General features: G+C 44.0%; 1 protein-coding gene across 2 annotated transcripts in view; it reads right to left on the reverse strand.

Moving 5' to 3' along the window:
• GOPC (golgi associated PDZ and coiled-coil motif containing) overlaps positions 1-14,598 on the reverse strand; it is a 65,721-nt gene extending 51,123 nt beyond the window's left edge. The window contains exon 1 of one of the 2 annotated variants that reach the window (XM_084624336.1): positions 13,607-14,598. In XM_084624336.1, coding sequence (XP_084480462.1) covers positions 13,607-13,897 — 291 coding nt within the window. In that variant the 5' untranslated portion in view covers positions 13,898-14,598. The remainder of the gene's footprint in view (positions 1-13,606) is intronic. The other variant, XM_084624337.1, reaches the window with a different exon arrangement.
• Between the last annotated feature and the right edge of the window lie 4,535 nt (positions 14,599-19,133).

The raw sequence follows: 19,133 nt of genomic DNA on the forward strand, positions 1-19,133 counted from the left end.
CAATATCTTCATAAATGATCTGGAGGATGGTATGGATTGCACTCTCAGCAAATTTGCGGATGATACTAAACTGGGAGGAGTGGTAGACACGCTGGAGGGCAGGGATAGGATACAGAGGGACCTAGACAAATTGGAGGATTGGACCAAAAGAAATCTGATGAGGTTCAATAAGGATAAGTGCAGGGTCCTGCACTTAGGACGGAAGAACCCAGTGCACAGCTACAGACTAGGGACTGAATGGCTAGACAGCAGTTCTGCGGAAAAGGACCTAGGGGTGGCAGTGGACGAGAAGCTGGATATGAGTCAGCAGTGTGCCCTTGTTGCCAAGAAGGCCAATGGCATTTTGGGATGTATAAGTAGGGGCACAGCGAGCAGATCGAGGGACGTGATCGTTCCCCTCTATTCGACATTGGTGAGGCCTCATCTGGAGTACTGTGTCCAGTTTTGGACCCCACACTACAAGAAGGATGTGGATAAATTGGAGAGAGTCCAGCGGAGGGCAACAAAAATGATTAGGGGTCTGGAACACATGACTTATGAGGAGAGGCTGAGGGAACTGGGATTGTTTAGTCTGCAGAAGAGAAGAATGAGGGGGGATTTGATAGCTGCTTTCAACTACCTGAGAGGCGGTTCCAGAGAGGATGGTTCTAGACTATTCTCAGTGGTAGAAGAGGACAGGACAAGGAGTAATGGTCTCAAGTTGCAGTGGGGGAGGTTTAGGTTGGATATTAGGAAAAACTTTTTCACTAGGAGGGTGGTGAAACACTGGAATGCGTTACCTAGGGAGGTGGTAGAATCTCCTTCCTTAGAAGTTTTTAAGGTCAGGCTTGACAAAGCCCTGGCTGGGATGATTTAATTGGGGATTGGTCCTGCTTTGAGCAGGGGGTTGGACTAGATGACATCCTGAGGTCCCTTCCAACCCTGATATTCTATGATTCTATGTGTGTGAGTGGAGGGGTGGAGGGTTACTTTTTTTCACAACAGTAGCCTCTCCTCATGTAACTTATATCAAGTCTCCATTAACTAATACATAGTTTACAATTCCACATCTGATTTTGGCTATTAGTCTTCTGGCCTGCAGGCTGCTGACACTACTTGTATCTTACTAAAAGCTAAAAGGAGTACTAGTGGCACCTTGGAGACTAACCAATTTATTTGAGCATAAGCTTTCATGAGCTACAGCTCACTTCATGGGATGCATTCAGTGGAAAATACAGTGAGGAGATTTATATACACACAGAACATGAAAAAATGGATGTTATCATACACACTGTAAGGAGAGTGATCACTTAAGATGAGCTATTACCAGCAGGAGAGCGGAGAAGAGAAAACCTTTTGTAGTGATAATCAGGGTGGCCATTTCAAGCAGTTAACAGGAACGTCCGAGGAGCAGTGGGGGGTGGGGGAAATAAACATGAGGAAATAGTTTTACTTTGTGTAATGACACATCCACTCCCAGTCTCTATTCAAGCCTAAGTTAATTGTATCCAGTTTGAAAATTAATTCCAATTCAGCAGGCTCTTGCTGGAGTCTGTTTTTGAAGTCTTTTTGTTCTAATATTGCGACTTTTAGGTCTGAAATTGAGTGACCAGAGAGACTGAAGTGTTCTCCGACTGGTTTATGAATGTTATAATTCTTGACATCTGATTTGTGTCCATTTATTCTTTTACATAGAGACTGTCCGGTTTGACCAATGTACATGGCAGAGGGGTATTGCTGGCACATGATGGCATATATCACATTGGTAGATGTGCAGGTGAACGAGCCTCTGATAGCGTGGCTGATGTGATTAGGCCCTATGATGGTGTCCCCTGAATAGATATGTGGACACAGCTGGCAACGGGCTTTGTTGCAAGGATAGGTTCCTGGGTTAGTGGTTCTGTTGTGTGGTTGCTGGTGAGTATTTGCTTCAGGTTGGGGGGCTGTCTGTAGGCGCGGACTGGCCTGTCTCCCAAGATTCGTGAGAGTGATGGGTTGTCCTTCAGGATAGGTTGTAGATCCTTGATGATGCGTTGGAGAGGTTTTAGTTGGGGGCTGAAGGCGATGGCTAGTGGCGTTCTGTTATTTTCTTTGTTGGGCCTGTCCTGTAGTAGGTGACTTCTGGGTACTCTTCTGTCTCTGTCAATTTGTTTCTTCACTTCAGCAGGTGGGTATTGTAGTTGTAAGAATGCTTGATAGAGATGTTGTAGGTGTTTGTCTCTGTCTGAGGGGTTGGAGTAAATGCGGTTGTATCGTAGAGCTTGACTGTAGACGATGGATCGTGTGGTGTGGTCTGGGTGAAAGCTGGAGGCATGTAGGTAGGAATAGCAGTCAGTAGGTTTCCGGTATAGGGTAGGGTTTATGTGACCATCGCTTATTAGCACCGTAGTGTCCAGGAAGTGGATCTCTTGTGTGGACTCAAGCTGAGGTTGATGTTGGGATGGAAATTGTTGAAACTAGTGTTTCTATAATATAAGCATGGCTTAACAAATCCTCTACTCCATATCTCAACAGCAAGAATTAAACTTTTCCCAGAAACTGGAGGGTGGGGACTCATCCACCAATTTCTGCAGAAACTTATTTTTCATTTAAGAATATTTCTAGTCTTGCAGTTAGAAAATACACCCTCCAAACATGAACCAAGTATAAACTAATATACAGTACTGTCTTCCTGAGTGTGAAAAAAGAAATCTTAAAGCCATGTCTACAGCTTCTGTTTTTCAGGGGTTATTTCATTTATCACAATTTATTTTTAGCAATTGTTGAGTTCTATGTAATATTCAGGACTTTCTATGAATAATCTCTTTATAATGTTCCCTAGTGCACTTTAACATAGTTGTGATGGGATATAAATGCTGAGCAGACAGGGAAAGGGTTATGGAGGCTCCGTGCGCTAAGGTAGGTTGGTAGGGAGGAGGGCTTTAAAAGGAGGAAGCTACAGTCGGCAAAGGGGAAGCCCCGGGGCAAGGCTGACAGTGAGAGACCGACTTGGCTACCTTGCTATGAGTCCAGTAAAGCTGTTACCTAGGCATCCCTGAAGTAAGGTACTGCCACTGACCTTTTTGCTTACCCAGGGAGGGACTTGTTCTCTGAACTTTTGCCTTCCCACCACACCTGTAAACAAAGTAAGCAGGCCCACCAGGGTGTGGCCAACTGCAAGGACTAAGAGCAGGGGCGGGCAAACTTTTTGGCCTGAGGGCCGCATTGGGTTTCTGAAGTTGTATGGAGGGGCAGTTACAGGAGGCTGTGCTTCCCCAAACAGCCAGGCACGGCCCGGGCCCCACCCCCTATTTGACGCCCCCCCGCTTCTCGCCCCCTGACAGGCCCCCCAGGACCCCTGCCCCATCCAACCCCCACCCTGTTCCCTGACTGCCCACAGACCCCCTGCCCCTAGCTGCCCCATCCAACCACCCCTTCTTCTTGACTGCCCCTGGACTGCCCCCTGCTGCACCATCCAACCCCCCCTCTCCTTCCTGATGCCCCCTCACCCCATCCCCTGCCACATCCAACCACCTCTTTTCCCTGTCCTCTGACTTCCCCCAGAACTCCTGCCCCTGACTGTCCCCCGCTGCCCCCCCTCCTTCCTGACTGACCCCCTGGGACCCCTGCCCCCATTCAACCCCCTGTTCTCCGCTCTCTGACCCCTATCTACACCCGTGGACCCTGACCACCCCTCCACCGAACTCCCCTGCCCTCTATCCAACCCCCCCGCTCCCTGCCTCCTTACTGCGCTGCCTGGAGCACTGGTGGCTGGTGGTGCAGCTGCACCAAGACAGGCAGTCGCGCCGCACAGCACAGAGCATCAGGTCAGGCCGGGCTCTGCAGCTGCGCTGCCCCAGGAGCTCGCTGCTCCACCACCCAAAGCATTGCGCCGGCAGAGCAGTGAGCTGAGGCTGCGGGAGAGGGGAAACAATGGGGGAGGAGCCGGGGGCTAGCATCCTGGGCCAGGAGCTCAGGGATTGGGCAGGACGGTCCCGTGGGCTGGATGTGGCCCAAGGGCCATAGTTTGCCCACCTCTGACTAAGAGTCTGGAGCCTGGACTGAGCCAACCCTGTGGTGGTAACTGGGCATCACAAGGAGCCTCAACCCAGCTAGACAGGTGCCACACAGACTCCTTTTACAGTAGTACTGTTTCAAACACAACTACATTAAAGTGCATTAGGGAACCTTTAGTACACACCAGCAGAGTCTAAACAGACCAATTAAAGTACAACACGTTAGTGCGCTTTAGAAATCACACCCTTGTCGTCTGCATTACTGCTCTGTGTAGACAAGCCCTTAGATACAAGGTGTTTCCGGGACTGGATAAACCCCTTTTCAAAATTTTTGTACTGGGGTGGGTTTTGTCAGTGTTTATAGGTTAAAACTGAAAAATCAGAAGCATAAGCCATATTTTATGTTCTGAAAATCTCATGCTTCAGCTGATCACCTACAGACACCGGGGAAGGAATTCCCTCCTCCTCCCCACCCCCCCACATACACGATGTATTCTGGGTTTTTTGTAGTCTTCCTCCTCTGAAGCATCAGAAATTGCCCTGGGCTGAAGAAGAGACACTGGAGGGAGTAGGCTAGTGCTCTGAGGTGGTACTGAGAATTTTCTCAGGTGCTTTACTGATGGGCCTTGCTCATATGCTCAGGGTTTAATGGATTGCCATATTTAGGTCAAAGGAATTTTCCCACAGGTCAGATTGGCAGGATGTTGGGGAACTTTTGTCTTCCTTTGTAGCAGGGGACATTGGTCACTTGCTAGGATCATCTGGATGTATCTCACTAACTCAACTCCTTGCTAGTGCAAGAGCCTCAGGCACTGGTGCACCTCAGTCCTTTCTGTTCTCGGTCTGTGCCACACAATAATTTAGGCTCCTGAGGACTGTACTATTTCGATCTAATTTTGGTTGTTGGGCATGGCATAGGGGTGGCTGGGTGCTGTGTAGTGGCCTCTGATGTACAGGAGGTCAGCACAGATGATCTGGTGATATCTTCTGGTCTTAAACTCTGAAAAGAGATATGAATTGCATAAGTCCCAAATCCAGACCCCATTATGCAGATCAAGCAGCAATGTTGTAAGCTGGAGAGTTCCTCCAGGGAATGAATCCTTCCCTTCCCCATTCCAGTGCACACTACAATAGAGGAACTGTTCTGTGCCTTCTGTTTCAGTATTATACAGGGCTTGCACAACAAAAAAGCAATACAAATTGTATAGCCCCCACATCTCTACATTTTTGTTTATGTCACACATTTTGTTATGGTTGCGATTTTTCTGAAGGGAGGAGTGCTGGTTGACCTATTTTTTTCTTCAAAGGAACTACTATAATTCAGAAACAATACGGTTATTAGTATGGGCTCAACTTTGGAGACATACACAAGTGCAAAATAAATTCAACGCACAGCCTGACTTGAAAAAAATATACTTCCTACTAGTCTGAGGCCTACACTTACCTGCCAAAGGCAGATACAAGAAATAAGTGTGGTCAGACTCCACTAAACAACACCTTGAGGCAATGTGTTCATGAGAAGCATAGCCCAAGATGCTGGAATTTTTAGTGTACCTGGTCTGCTTGAAGGCTTCATCTTTAGATCAGCTGCTGGCTAATAGTTACCTGATAAATTTCAGAGAGTCACCTTTCTCTACCTGCTGGAAGAGAGAGAACTCTTTTGTCTCTATATTCTTCCTCCAGAGCCCCTGAGGATCTAAGAGGGATCTCCACTACTCTACCCTTCTCCCAAGGCCACCACAAAAAAGGGACAATGGAAGATACTCTATTCCTTCCTTAGCCTCAATTATTTGAGTCCTCTTTCCTGGTGAATACCTCCAATACCTACCTCTGTTTGCTACCTTCTCAGGCAGTACAGTATCAAAATCAGGGCTTTGGATTGGAGCCTGGAGCAGTTCCAGAGAGGTTGAGCTGCAGGTTTTTGCCTGGAGCTGAAGCGGAGCTGGAGCACAGCTCCAAAGCCCTGATCAAAATGACATGATGTGTTCTAAAAAACTGACCAGAGTCTTGTTAATTGCACTCTGTTCCTAGCAAAGATAGATGCAGCAGGAGCCATACAAAAGCTGTCTGTAGCCTCAGAAACATAAACACTACACATTTAAAACAATAACCGGTAAGAACTTTAATATTTTAAAAAGAAATCTTAAGCTCTCCAACTTGCCAGAGAATGCTTTCCATTTTGCACAGGTATATAAAATTATGAGTGGTGTGGAAAAAGTGAATAAGGAAAAGTTATTTACTTGTTCCCATAATATAAGAACTAGGGGCCACCAAATGAAATTAATGGGCAGCAGGTTTAAAACAAATAAAAGGAAGTTCTTCTTCACTCAGCGCACAGTCAACCTGTGGAACTCCTTGCCTGTGGAGGTTGTGAAGGCTAGGACTATAACAGGGTTTAAAAGAGAACTGGATAAATTCATGGAGGTTAAGTCCATTAATGGCTATTAGCCAGCATGGGTAAGGAATGATGTCCCTAGCCTCTGTTTGTCAGAGGGTGGAGATGGATGGCAGGAGAGAGATCACTCTATCTTTACCTGTTAGGTTCACTCCCTCTGGGGCACCTGGCATTGGTCACTGTCAGTAGACAGGATACTGGGCTGGATGGACCTTTGGTCTGACCCAGTATGGCCATTCTTATGCTATTGTGCTCTTACGTGAATGAGTGAAAGGATTTTTTTCAAGCTCCAATTTACACAATATGACATTTATAAATAACATTTGTATCCTGATTATCACAACCACATAAAAGAATAGGACAAACTTTATTTTACTATGGTGTTTCAGTGATTTCAAACTGTTAAAACATTCAGTTAAAGTTTAACACAGGAGCTCCACCATTCTTGTAACCCCGAGAAGAACATAAAGAACATGCTATGCTGATACAAACAGTTATATTAAATACAAATATTTTAGACCACCGTAGCTAAATATTAAGGACCTAAATTAATGCTATAATCCAAACAAAACAAAGAAAGTTGTCCCTTAACTGAATTGTCCCTTAACTTTAATAACATTTAAGTAAAAGTATTTCATACAAATTTAGCAGATAGTAGTGAACACACCCTTAACTTCTGACTCACTTTGGCGCAATTTAAATATATTTCCATACACCATAAAAAATGGTATGTGACAACTAGTACTGATTTGCTTGTTCCTCAGGTCAAGTTGAAAGTCCGGATGAAACATGCTGAAACATTGGTTGGAGGACTAAAGCAACAAACAGCATCAGCTTTGTCTGTTGTGCTGAAGCCCATTCTGGACACATGACTTTTTGCAAGTTTGCACTCTTTTTCCCTTGTAGTAAACTAATAGCTAACAAGCTAACAATAAATATAAACTTCACAAGGAGTTGTTTTGGTTGGATATAAGTGAGATATCACTTAATATTCATATTTATAATAAATAATTTCCATCTCTACTGTTAGAATGGAAATACCTGTTCCTGCTGCGAGCTATTATCGTTGTATTTTTATTTTGTTTTATGTACTGATTGCTATCATTGTTTTGTACATAATTGTAGTTTTACTCTGGACTTGACTTATCATATTATTTGTACTTATTTATAAAAATACAGTTCAGAATTCCTTTTTAATCTACTGTAACTCTTGCTGGCAATTTCAATATTATGTCTGTATCACAGGAGTATTTTTTCAAGTTGCATATATGTTTTAATTGTATACCAAGAATACCCATACCTTCTAAAAACCGTTATGCTCCTTATTATTGATGTCATTATTTTAAGAGTGTTATTAACTATACAAATTTTATAATTCGGTGAATACAATTTAAAAACAAAACACTAGCACGCTAGCATTTACTCTTTGGAAGTTCAACTTTTCTTTTTTTGTCTTGTCTTTTACACACACTGATTTCTGAAGCACAAGTCAGGTAATCAAAACTTCTTAGACAAAATTCTAGGATTTCAGAAACACGAGAATATGGATTAAGTGCAGCCAATCCCTTCCTACAAGCCATGAAGATGGATGAGAAACTTATAAACTTAAACATGCATACTTCTGATGACCCTTATGAACCTGGATTTATATCAATGATATTTAAGAATACAGGCATATCGTCGCCTCCACTTCCCACATCACAAAAAAATAAGGTCACATCCCTGGATATAAAGTTAACTGGACCAAATCTGATCCAGTGGATGTTCCAAAAGACCAGATCACATTCAGTACCAACACTTCCATGCCATCATACACAGAGAGCTAGGAGTAAAGCTGAGCGCTGATTTATCTAAAATGGTCTCTTTAAATAATGAGAAAACTTAGAACGACATTTCAAAAGAATGTATGCTGGCAACATTTTTAGATCTCTTTATTAGGTTGCACTGAAAATACAAAAATAAACATTACAGACATGGTTCTTTGATTTACTGTTAGCTGAGTAAGACCCCAAACCTGTAATTTAATCTTAATCTGGACTTCACACTTGTACAGAAACCAATGGGGCTCTGTATGGATACAGGGTTCCACCTGCATGTTTGTTTTGGGGTTTTTTGGTAAGACAGAAACCTTACTGTTACCTATATATGATTATTTAATGCTCCTGGCCAGCTGAGTAAACAAGTTAATTGTATATGAGTATTTAAGATGCTGAGCAGTTATCATAATGGGCCTGATTCAGCAAAGTACTTAAGCCTACGAGAAAGCATAGGAGGCTACAATATTCGTGTGTTTAAAGTTAAACACACACGTGTTTTTGCTGAATTGCAGCCTCTGTTACTTTAAGTACAATTGATTGTCGGGGCACCTTAGAGGTTTTGGTGTGGCCTCTTTAAAGACAGTTTATGGAAGTGCAAGTCACAGTCTCATAGTTAAGGATGAGTTCAGTTTTGTACTGGAAGCGCAGGTATTCAAACACTGTTACATACAAAGAATAGAGTGTAACCTCCAAAATCGCAACATTTACTCTGAGTACAGAATACATTTTAAGAATTTATAAATAAATCCATTAGCCTAATTAAACAAAGATCCTTTAATAAAGGTAACACCCTATCTCAGACCACTTTTCATCCAGAATGATCTTAACAGTGGAATAACACACATTTGAAAACATCCTACAAGCTAAAATTCACTGAAATTTCATACATGGACTACAGTAAAATATTGGGGGTTTTTTTTTTAACAAGTAATGGTCATTTCCCCCCGCTATTTTTCACAACAATTTCTTTTTCAGAAGAGACTGATAAATAATGTACTATAGGGAATTTCTTGAACTATTTCAAAATGGCTGTCATCTCCTATTGTTCTCAATGGGCCTGAGGCCTCACGCATTCACAGTCAAGATGCCCTCTTTCAAAACCACCACCATTGTCCATTTTTCCCAATAAGAGTGAAGCCAAGATGACTTCCAGAAAGATTGTAGCAATAGGAGGCTTACTTAATCTGCTTAACCTGAACTCTACCCTGTACTGACATGAAGAAAAACAATGAAAACAAATCTATGCCTTTACAAATCAGATTAAACTAATGTGGGACTACAGACACTATTATGGACTAATCGTAACTGTATACCTATTGCATGTTGTCACTACAGGGAAGAGTTAAGGTTGTCTGGGTGTCTTAACTATGCATCTCCGTTTGGATTTCTTTTAAATGTAATCATAACCTGAATTTCCTGGGTCTGCAATACCATTTTTACTACAGCATCCCTGGAATGTTTTTTATCCTTAAATTACTGACTATCTTAAAGTTTTACATTGCTGCCGTTCACTGTAGTAATATTTAAGTGCTGACAATATACAAACATTTTTAAGTACCAAACTCCTTAGAGCAGGAGTGTCCAATCCATGGCCCACAAGGCACTAAACTGTGGCCCTCAAGGGTAACTTCCTTAACAAGAAAATGTGTATTTAATTTGCCGAACAAACCAAGATCTTACACTCAATTCAACAGCACTTCTCTATTTGCCTGTCTGCAATGCAATAACATGACCACTACAGCTCTACAGGGGAGTTCTGATTTAAAACAAAAAAACAAAGAAACAAAACAAAAGAACATGATACAGGCATTAGTTATTTATTTGCTTATACTCTTCAAAATAGTAAATAAAATGTAAATAAACTACTGACCTGTGTTTAAGATGCAATGCTAAAATACTGACATTTCAAGAGAATTTTAAAAAATAAATAAATTCAGAAATGCTTTGAAAACCCTTTGGAAAGTATAGAGAGGAGGAAGAGAAGTAGCACTGTGGCACCACTACTAGCACCTTCTACCTTCACAGAGCAACCCTTTCTATACAGTTGGCCCACAGTCCTGCCAACACTTTTGCACATATATACCATTACACAGATACTATGGGGATGGGCACAGACAAAAATATAAACAAACAGTCTCATCAAATCCAATAAGACAACTCACATACAAGTATCTACCGAATTGGGGGACCTTCGTTTCAGATAATCAGTAGTACTTCAATGTCTTAAAGTCAACGTATCTTACTCATCCAGATAAAAACAGAATTCATTATTTGTTTTCTGGTACTACTAACAGCTTACGTAAAAATTAAGATGACAGTTGAAACAAGTGACCTGAGTAAATGTTATAGGCAGTGCTGTTGTAGCTATTAATGGTCTCAGGGTATTTGAGAAAGACAGTGGATGAGACAATATCTTTTATTGGACCAACTTCTGTTGGTGAGAGAGACAAGCTTTCAAAACAACTCTGCCTACAAGCTCAAAAGCTTGTCTCTCTCACCAACAGAAGTTGGTCCAATAAAAGATATTATCTCACCCACCTTGTCCCTCTAAGTAAATGTTGGTACCCTGACCAAACAGAGTTTCGCTGCAGTTTCATGACCCTAATGAAGGCTTCAAACTAAAATATGCAGGTGCTTTTAAATCCTTGTAGCCAGCTACTAGATAATGGTTGTCATTTTAATTACTATATAAAAGAGAGGGACCGAATGGCTAGGCAGCAGTTCTGCGGAAAAGGACCTAGGAGTGACAGTGGACGAGAAGCTGGATATGAGTCAGCAGTGTGCCCTTGTTGCCAAGAAGGCCAATGGCATTTTGGGATGTATAAGTAGGGGCATAGCGAGCAGATCGAGGGAAGTGATTGTCCCCCTCTATTCGGCATTGGTGAAGCCTCATCTGGAGTACTGTGTCCAGTTTTGGGCCCCACACTACAAGAAGGATGTGGATAAATTGGAGAGAGTCCAGCGAAGGGCAACAAAAATGATTAGGGGTCTGGAACACGTGACTTATGAGGAGAGGCTGAGGGAACTGGGATTGTTTAGTCTGCAGAAGAGAAGAATGAGGGGGGATTTGATAGCTGCTTTCAACTACCTGAGAGGTGGTTCCAGAGAGGATGGTTCTAGACTATTCGCAGTGGTAGAAGAGGACAGGACAAGGAGTAATGGTCTCAAGTTGCAGTGGGGGAGGTTTAGGTTGGATATCAGGAAAAACTTTTTCACTAGGAGGGTGGTGAAACACTGGAATGCGTTACCTAGGGAGGTGATAGAATCTCCTTCCTTAGAAGTTTTTAAGGTCAGGCTTGACAAAGCCCTGGCTGGGATGATTTAATTGGGGATTGGTCCTGCTTTGAGCAGGGGGTTGGATTAGATGACCTCCTGAGGTCCCTTCCAACACTAATATTCTATGATTCTATGAACATGAATTTTAAACTGCAGTGAGTCTACTCATCATGTTCCAAGTACCAATATTGACCCAGGTGAGTTGTTTCAAAATTTGTAACTGTATCCTTCATGTTGAGCACCAGTTCTTTTGATTAAAGGTCTGTAATAAAGACAAAGAACTTATTCTCATCATAGCTTGTAACTGTATCATAAGCGCCTTCAAATAAGCAGTTTCCATTTCAAATATATGCCTCTAAAACTTAAGGTTTCTCAAAACGGATATCATGAAAACTACAATGCACAAGTTAATCATTTAAATGGATATTTTTAAAAGACCAAAAAAAAACCCTGTATATATCAAATATGTATTAAAAGTAATTGCTCAATGGAAAATTATTTCACTAACATGAAAAAGCTTATCCTCACTTTTCAAGCACTCACTCCCAGAGATGAGGTGCGTGTATGTGGGGGGCGGGCATTCAGGGTCACGGTGTACACCCAGATTTCTGTCAGGGTTTATATGTCCCGCCATGAACCCCACTATATACCACCAGAACCATTAAATCAGAGGTTTTCAAACTGAGGGCCGTGGAGGAACATTCAGGGGGAGAGCGAGGGGGAGGATAAGCAGCATCGCCTGGCAGCTCAGCCTCACACGTTCAGGAGGGAGCACTACCTCCAGTCTTTGACTCACCTTTTGTCTGGTTTGGGGGGAGGGGGGCTCAGCTCAAAAAGTTTGAAAACCATTGCTTTAAATTGTGCCCCCACTATCAAGAGCATTGTCTCTGCTCACTCCACAATTCCAATATCACCTTCAGTCTTCATTGCTTCTTATAGCCTGTCTCAGTCCCACTCCACATGCTCCATTGAAGCATCTCTCTCAAAATGTTCCCTTTTTCTCTCCCTCATTCAAGATTTAATGCTTGTTTTCCCCAGTAATTATACATGGAACAACTTTCCAAATCAATATTTCCCATGCATCTTCCTTCCCTTTCAAATAGCTCATAAAACCCACCTGTTTCACAGGGTACAATAAAATGGAATAGTACTTCCATAACATGCTATCCATGTTGATTTTAGTCTATTGTAACTACTCAGTAAACCACCATATTATGACTATATACATTAAATTTGTCAAGCAGGAACCTTGTCATATCGAATGTACAGCAACACACACATAAATAATACCATAAACATCAGTCTGGAAAGCACTCCTGTGAGATACAACATCACATTTGTTTGTAATGAGCAAAGTTATCTACTGAATTCATTTGTACTCTACTTTGAAATATTTTCCATCTCGGCTACTGTATTACTAATACCCAAGGGATATTTTGCACACCCATGTCTTGCTGCCAGGAAAAAACGGGATTAAAACCAAGGCCAAGGTACTTTCTTCCCACAGTCAACTATTTCTGCAATAGGCCATGCTGTAGCTTAATCGTAAGGGGGTGATCACATTAAAGGCAATTTAAGTTACTTATGAATCATTCAGAGGAATGAGAGAGCTAGAGTTGGTGGTCAATCTAACTACCCATCCAGGTTCTTACACAGTGCACATCACCATAATATCTGAGTGCCTCGAGTTTTTAAAACATACTCTTCCCCACTTCCTTCTGTAGGTAACAGTGCTTTTTTGGTTATAGATTCTTGAATGTGTTCATCTGGTTAGGTGGCTTTTTGGTTTTTGAGTTGTGAAAAGAATATTCTAAGAAAACTACGCTGAAGTTGTGTGTTTTTGTACTAGTCCATGGATTAATTAGACTAGCAGCCCATAGCTGTCATGGGAAGCCAAGCTCCAGCTGAGGCGAGCAAGAGGTGTCCCAAGAGCAGGGAGGACTTTGAACAGCAGAACAGACACCTTGAATCCCAGTCTATCCAATGGGAGGCCAGTGCAGCAATCAGAGCACTGGGGGGAAAGTCCCCCTCGGTCTGTCAAGCCCCTTTACTTCCCACCTCCCCTAACAACTCAACCCCCGGCCCCGCAGCTCCACCCCCTTCATGCCCCGTCCTTTTCACGTCCCTAACCCTTCCCCCCTCACCTCCAGCTTGTGGTTGATCTGGGACACAGTCTGCGCCTTGTGGCAGAGCTGGGCGAAGCAGGAGCTGAGGCTGGTCATTTTCTGCCGCCCCTCGTAGGTGATGTCCGCTTGGTCGGGGTCGATCTCCCCCAGCAGCAAGTCCACGTCCACGAAGGCCTTATCGAACTCCTTCTCCAGCACCTCCAGCCAGCGGAACATCGACACCCCCCCGCCCGGGGAGGCGGCGGCGGCAACCCCCCCGCCACAGGCCCCGGAGCCCGAGCCGCACGAACCAGCCCCCATTCCGGACATGTTGACTCCCCGCCCCCCACCGCGGCCTGCGAGGCACCCCGTGCGCGCGCGCCCCTCTCCTCAACGCCCGCGCGGTACCCAACACACACCTGCGCGCGCCCGCCCGCCCCTCAACGCCCGCAGGACACGGCGGCAGTACCCTCCTCCCTGGTGACAGTGGCTGTGAGAGGAGCGACGCGTCGCTACGGCGCATGCGCTAGGATACTGAAACAGGTTCCGAGACGGCACTCTGGCGGTGGACTGAGATCGTCGATTGACTTGTGCTGCCTGCCACAACTGACACCGCATCTCAGGGAGCATGGCCGAGCCCCACCTCAGCGATCTCAGCGCCGTTGCACCACTCACACTGCGCAGGCGCTGCCTGCTCTGCGCGCTGTTTAGGCCGCGGCGGGAGGGGGTCGCTGCAGTTCCGGGCAGCGCTCGTCGCCCCTGACCCTTCTCCACGCCTGCGCTGCAGGGGCCCCAGACCTTGCTCACCGCAGAGCAGCGGCGCTCGGGGGCTTCTCCGCAGCCCCAGAGTCGTTGGTGTCGGGTCAGAGGCCGGCTTGGCGCTTAGACAACGGCCCGCGGGAGCCGCGGCTGACCCGCCCCAACGGCCTCTGCCTGCGTCTCTCGGAACCTCGCGCTCGCGGGACGTCAGCGCCTGGGCGGCCGGGCTTGTTGCTGGCGCCTCCGACCCCCCCCCCCCGGCTCTGCGGCCACCAGCACCTGTTGTAGCATCTGCTGGGGGCCAGTAGCCAAGTGGCCAGTCTCATCGTGCCCCCGGCTGGGCCCGCGCAGGGAAAGCAGCCCAGAGGCGGGGGAGGGGCAATAGGGGTCCTAGGCTCCTCTCCCCCCCCCCCCCCGCGAGCGAGCCCCTCAAACGTTTGAATCCAGTCAGCCCGCACAGCTCTTCCGCCCAGCCCTGGCAAACCCAGCCGGCCTCGTCTTCCCCCACAGTCTTTCCTGGCCAAAACCTCCAGTTTTCTGCATATCATGACCCCAGCCTTTCCTCCTCGACGTCTCCCAGAAAACGAGCTGGCCCAAGCTTCTCCCCCAAGTTATCCAGCTGTCCCCGAAAACCCCCACAAATCCAACTTCCCTTAGATACTCCTCCCATTGCTCCCCCCATCTCCACTCTGCCAGTTCCCAGACGCCCCCACCTTCCACACAAACCCATCTTCCTCCCCACACAGCACCCACCACCTTCCCTGGTGCCCTTCAGCATACACCCACCTGTCACAGCTGACAAATTTTGTGCAGCTCCACGTCCTGCCCCTACCACTGTTTGAGGGAGAGTACATTGACTTTAAGATGAAGCCAGGGCTATGGTCATACACAAATTACTTGTAAATGTGCAATTTACTTAATGAGCCATATCACATATTTGTAAGTTGCATAAAATGTCACACCTGGAACACACCACTTGCCAGTTATGTCTTTTCTGTGCCTCAGTTTCCACATCTGTAAAATATTCTGATTAATAATTACCTCATAGGAGGAATTAATGTTTGTACAGTATTTTGAGATCCTTGGATAAACGCTGCTGAAGAACAGCAAATGCTTAGTATTATAATGTTATTGTTGTCTGGTTATTACCAATTGCCAACAACCAGCCAATTCAAAGACCTAATTCTGCAATCCATATTCAGGCAAAACTTGACTTCAATAGGGAGGTTTTTTTGCTGTGTGCAGACTCCACAATCAGGTTCCTGAGCTAAAGGGAGAATTTTGGTTTTGGAAGGACTGAAGATCCGGTCCCAGATGAGGACTTTGATATTCAAGTGCTGCCATCTGTTGGTGGCCAAAACTAAAGGTATGTATTGCAACTATTTTCAGAACTCAGAGTAACAGCCGTGTTAGTCTGTATTCGCAAAAAGAAAAGGAGTACTTGTGGCACCTTAGAGACTAACCAATTTATCTGAGCATAAGCTTTCGTGAGCTACAGCTCACTTCATCGGGAAGCGAGCTGTAGCTCACGAAAGCTTATGCTCAAATAAATTGGTTAGTCTCTAAGGTGCCACAAGTACTCCTTTTCTATTTTCAGAACTGAGATTTAAGATATAGTCAGTCTCTGAACTGTAATTAAAGTAAATCCAATGCGCAGGGAAAGGGGGCAATTATTCCATTGATTCAAAAATTGATACCTTTCCCCCTTGCTAATGTAATGGTGAGACTTCCCACTGTTGACCTTTTTGTAAACAACTGGACAATAATTTAAAAGAAATAACTGACTTCTGGTGCACTCTAGCCAAACACAGATCTCTGCAGAGAAAATTGACTTATCATTGCATTTGATTCTTGTGCTACTTCTCATTTTTAGAATTCCTCCAAATCTTGCTTTTTTTTTTTTTTCCAGAATGAGACATGTATTGGTGAGAAATTTGATTTTGAAAAGGTACTGTAATTACTGTGAATCTTCATCCATAAATAAACCTGAGCACATGATCTGAGGGGAAATGCCTGAGATGCCCAGTTAGATCTGTTTTTTATTAATAGAACATGTTTTAAAGGGGAGAATGCTTCTCTTTTCTTTCCCAGACAGGTTTGATTAAGACCACAATTCTGTCTTAATTCCAACAATCAAGGATGAAAATAATCATTAGATTCTCCAATGCGTCAGCTTTATGGTGTAGTGGAAATTCCACTCTGAGTCAAAGCTTTCCTACTGTAAATTGCATTCATAAGAGCACCTTGCCATGGTAAGCCAAAGACTATTCTAGTTCCACTAAACTGTTTACACTTCAGAATCTGAGTTATATATGTTCACTTGAATAATTGTTAGATTAATTGATTTTGACATTTTCTCTTCTAACAGCAGAGAGAAGATGACTATATAGAGAATATGAAGCGTAGTTGTAGCCGTGTCAGTCCCAGGATATTAGAGAGACAAGGTGGGTGAGGGAATATCTTTTATGGGATCTTTTATTTGTTAGTGAGAGAAAGAAGCTTTCGAGCTACACAGAGACCTGAAGAAGAGCTCTGTATATCTTGGAAGCTTGTCTCTCTCAGAAACATAAGTTCATTCAGTAAAAGATATTACCTCATCCACCTTGTATCTTTAAATAGAGAATACATGCTTTACTGCTGTCTATAACCCTAGCAGGTGAATGCTAGGTTGTTCCTGCCTCCCACTCTGCTTCCTAGATTCTAGGATACTAGAGTGGTTAAATGACATATTGGCTCAGCACTTGCACTGTTTTGGGGATGTGTGTTTATTGAAAAATCCACAGAAGAAATGTGGGGAAAAGCTCCAAGTGTATTTTTCTGAAATGTCACAAGAGTGTATAAACTCCACACCAGGCTAGAACAGGCAGAGTTTATTGGTTTGGCCTTCAGACAGGTACTGCACGTGGCTCCACCCTGCAAAACCTGCCAGAAATGTCAAACCTGGAGGAAGGGCTGTCTAGCTAAAAGAATTTATTTTAAGAATTTATTCTAAAAAAAATAATCTGGAGGGTGACAGAAAATAAAAGGGAGTAAACAGGCCTCACAAAGTTGGCCGCACTTGCGAAAGCAGAGATCTTTTTCTTTTAAGTTTAGATGAAACTGGGCCCAGTGAACCTAAGAATTCCTGCGTAGGAGGAAGGAAGGAAGGAAAAAGTCAGGCTATTTACACAACTCATCCATTTGATAAATTGAACAAAAGGCTGGTCTTATGTGAGAGAAGGAAAAGCCCATAGGCTACTTGGCTGCAGCTGGTGCTCTCCCACCCCAGCTCTCCGCACACACTCTAACTGGAGTTTACAAACTATTTGGAAATCTCATGAAGGAGAGACTCCTCATACCTCACTGAGGGAAAGACAAGATAGAGGAAAGAGCTAATGAGATCATTTTTGGTTTCTCTGAACGTGACTCTAGTCCAGCCTGCCTGGAAGTGTATATTGGGAGAGGAAGTGTGGCGTTTTTTGATAACTGTATTTGGAATATTATTCTGATCAAAGAGTTGCTTTTCTTATCTGTGCTCTGTGATGTATCTTCTGTTTGCCTTGTGTTGGGGACACTTGGTTTTATCCTTCCATATGACTCCCAGGCGGTGAAGAGCTCTGTGTAAGTGCGAAAGCTAGTCTCTCTCAATACCAGAACCCACCTTATCTCTTTAGTTCTTTCTTTAGTTATTGTTCAGGGGTTGCACTGGGCATAGGGAATTGGTGTTTCTCACCCATCTTATTCTCTGTTAAAGTCTTCAGTCTTCTGAGTGTCCTTGTTGCTTGCAGCATAGGTGGGGACAGGAGAAAGGCCCATCATGTGGCCACTGTGTTCTGTTTTATACCCTTAGTCCATGTGCTTTGAGAACACAAGTCCAGGCATATCTGGTGGGCATTGCTGAGTCCCCAAGCAAGGCTGAGCAATTCCCCTGGTGTGGCCTTGTGCAGGCGAATCATTTAATGGCATTGTAGCTCCCTTGCTGGACAATGGCTGGTGATTACTATTCAGCACCCCCTCTGGGTGTTGGTTACCTCCCTTGTCATTGTCTCTGGAGAGCTAGTGTCTGAGTACTTCCCAAATCCACAGCATATTTTCGTGGCAACCATACCACACATTCTCATAACTTCATATACACTAATGATATACATATTTAGATAGAACAGTGACTTTCAGCCAATCATAACCTTTTCCCTGATACCTCACATGGCACGCTTTATATTCAATATCACAGTTATATACAAATGAGGAATATGGGGATTACAAGACCCTCCCCCAAGGTATAATATGTCACAATCTGCTCAATGTGCAATGTCAGTCAAAAAAGCTAACAGAATATTAGGAACCATTAGGAAAGGGATAGCTATTAGGACAAAAATATCATAATGCCACTATATGCATTCATGGTACGCACACAACTTGAATACGGAGTGCAGTTCTGGTTGCCCCATCTCAGAAAAGATACTGGAATTGGAAAAGTCACCAAGAGAGCAAAAAGACATCATTAAGGGTATGGAACAATTTCTGTATGAGAAGAGATTAAAAAAACAGACTGTTCAGCTTTAAAAAGAGATAACTAAGGGGCTAGGGGTATGATAGAGGTCTATAAAGTTATGAATGGTGTGGTGAATGTGAATAAGGAAGTCTTATTTACCCCTTCAATTAACGAAAGAGCCAGGGGGTCACCCAAAGAAATTAATAGGCAGCAAAACACACATAAGGCAATATTTCTTCACACAACACACATCAACCGTTGGAGCTTATTGCAAGGGAATGCTGTGAAGGATAAAAGTGGGTTAAAAAAAGAACTGGACATGTTCATGGAGGGTAG

Source organism: Lepidochelys olivacea, assembly GCF_965140295.1.
Source record: "Lepidochelys olivacea isolate rLepOli2 genome assembly, chromosome: 3".
NCBI classification, from domain to species: Eukaryota; Metazoa; Chordata; order Testudines; family Cheloniidae; genus Lepidochelys; species Lepidochelys olivacea.